The 1,980-nt window shown below is 46.6% G+C and overlaps 1 protein-coding gene across 1 annotated transcript; it reads left to right on the forward strand.

The window, feature by feature from the left end:
• Nucleotides 1-561: 561 nt before the first annotated feature.
• On the forward strand, nt 562-1,497 carry LOC102452087 (olfactory receptor 51G2-like). The gene has a single exon (XM_075922602.2). It carries the CDS (start codon nt 562-564, stop codon nt 1,495-1,497), a length of 936 nt encoding a protein of 311 aa, XP_075778717.2.
• Nucleotides 1,498-1,980: the final 483 nt, after the last annotated feature.

Genomic DNA, 1,980 nt, shown 5'->3' on the forward strand with positions numbered 1-1,980 from the left:
TCTAGTTTGTGGATGTTGGGAAACATTCTCTGGGAGCATGTTAAGTCCTACCTGCCCATTGCAAGACTTCCTCCACTTTCCTTAAAAGCATCTGAAACTGGCCACTGAATCCTGACTTGATGGACTTCATGTTGACCTGCACTGAGGGTATGGCTAGACTACAAGTTTTTGTCGGAAAATGGTACACAAAATGTGCTATGCATTTTGTGAACCTTTTTCTAATTCTTTTGTCAGAAGATGCTTTTCCAACATTGGTCCGTCTAGACTGGGCCAAATGTTGGAAACCCCCCCTCTTTCAGAAGCCCCCTTCTTCCTTGTAGAACGAGGAATACAGGGGCTTCCGAAAGAGCGTGTTTGCTCTTCAGCAAAAAAAAGCGGAAGAGCAAACACATTCCCTGGACACAGTGGAGTATTTTTGGGATACCTTCAGTGTATCCTGAAAAAACTCCACAATCTAGCCATACCCTTTCAGTGGGAAACTGCCTCATTAAATATCACTTAGTGTCTTCTTGTTTCTTTCAGGCAGAAAAGTTCCAAACTCCTTGTGTGGGCTCAGAGATGATGTCTGCTGTCAATGCTTCCGAATTCACACATGTCGTGTTCCTTCTGCCTGGGGTACCTGGGCAGGAAGACGCCCGTATCTGGAGCTCTGTTGCCTTCTGCTTAATATATGCTATTGCTGTTGCAGGCAATTCAGTCATTCTGTTCATTATAAGAACAGACCCAAGCCTCCATCAGCCCATGTACATTTTCCTTTCCATGTTGGCCCTCACAGACCTTGGCTTTTTGATCGTTACCATGCCGACGATACTGGGTGTGTACTTGTTTAACTTTAGGGAGATCAGCTCCCATGCCTGCATTTCCCAGTTGTACTTTTTTGCCGTGCTTATGTTCACTGAATCTGCCGTGCTCCTGTCGATGGCCTTTGATCGCTTCATCGCCATCAGTGACCCGCTGAGATACGCTTCCATCCTAACCCTGCCGAGAGTAGCCAAGATGGGGCTGGTGTGTGTGCTAAGAGCACTTGCTTTAATACTCCCGCTCCCCCTCTTCGTGAGCCAGTTCCAATACTGCCAATCCAAAGTCCTCACCCATTCCTACTGCCGGAATGAGGACATGTTGAAGTTGTCTTGCTCCGATATCAGAGCCAGCAGCATGTACGGCTTGATCAATAAAACCTTAGCCATGGGGTTGGACTTGCTGCTCATCTTCCTCTCTTACGTGATGATCCTCAAAACAGTGCTGAGCATCGCGTCCCAAGAAGAGAGCCTCCGGGCCCTAAACACCTGCGTCTCCCACCTCTGTGCCGTCCTCCTCTTCTACACACCAGAGTTCAGCTTGTCGGTGATAACCAGGTTCGTGAAGAACACGTCTCCTTTTCTTCATATGCTTCTGAGCTACATCTCCCTGCTTGTCCCACCCCTGATGAATCCGATCGTGTACAGCGTGAAAAGCAAACCCCTGCGTGCAAGGATCATCAAAGTGTTCTCCAAGTGATGGGTCTATTCATCACTCCTCTGCAATGCTAGTGACACCAGAGACAGAAAAACGTGCCGTGGTCACCTCTTCCATCTCTAATCATTACATCAGAGAGGTCATTAGTTACTGATAGCCACTATGTCCAGCGAGGTTCAGATGGAATCTAAATACAGGGGTACTGGGAGAGGGGCTTGTGATGGTTCCTCCTCCTCCCATGCTTTATGAAATTGACTTATGGATACAATAATTTGTGACTCAAAGATGCTTTGGACAAAGTTCCTCATGTAACCTATCAATCCCTATGCCACAATCAATTGGAACTGTATGTCTCATTTTGATGTATGCATCCCTCTTGTAAGTAAAGTTCGAGATAGGGAATGGTTTAGGTTTAAATGTACAAATGAAAGCCATCAAGGGTGCTTCCAATGCTGGGACCCCTCTATGTCTGGGTGATCACCTTTAAATAGCCTCCTTTGTCACTTAAGACAGTAAGTGGAAGAC

The sequence above is a fragment of the Pelodiscus sinensis genome, chromosome 1 (assembly GCF_052426305.1).
Source record: "Pelodiscus sinensis isolate ZL-2025 chromosome 1, ASM5242630v1, whole genome shotgun sequence".
In the NCBI taxonomy this organism is placed as follows: Eukaryota; Metazoa; Chordata; order Testudines; family Trionychidae; genus Pelodiscus; species Pelodiscus sinensis.

Excerpts from the sequence above, each read along its gene's own strand:
- LOC102452087 (XM_075922602.2), top strand. The coding sequence starts at position 562 with ATGTCTGCTGTCAATGCTTCCGAATTCACACATGTCGTGTTCCTTCTG.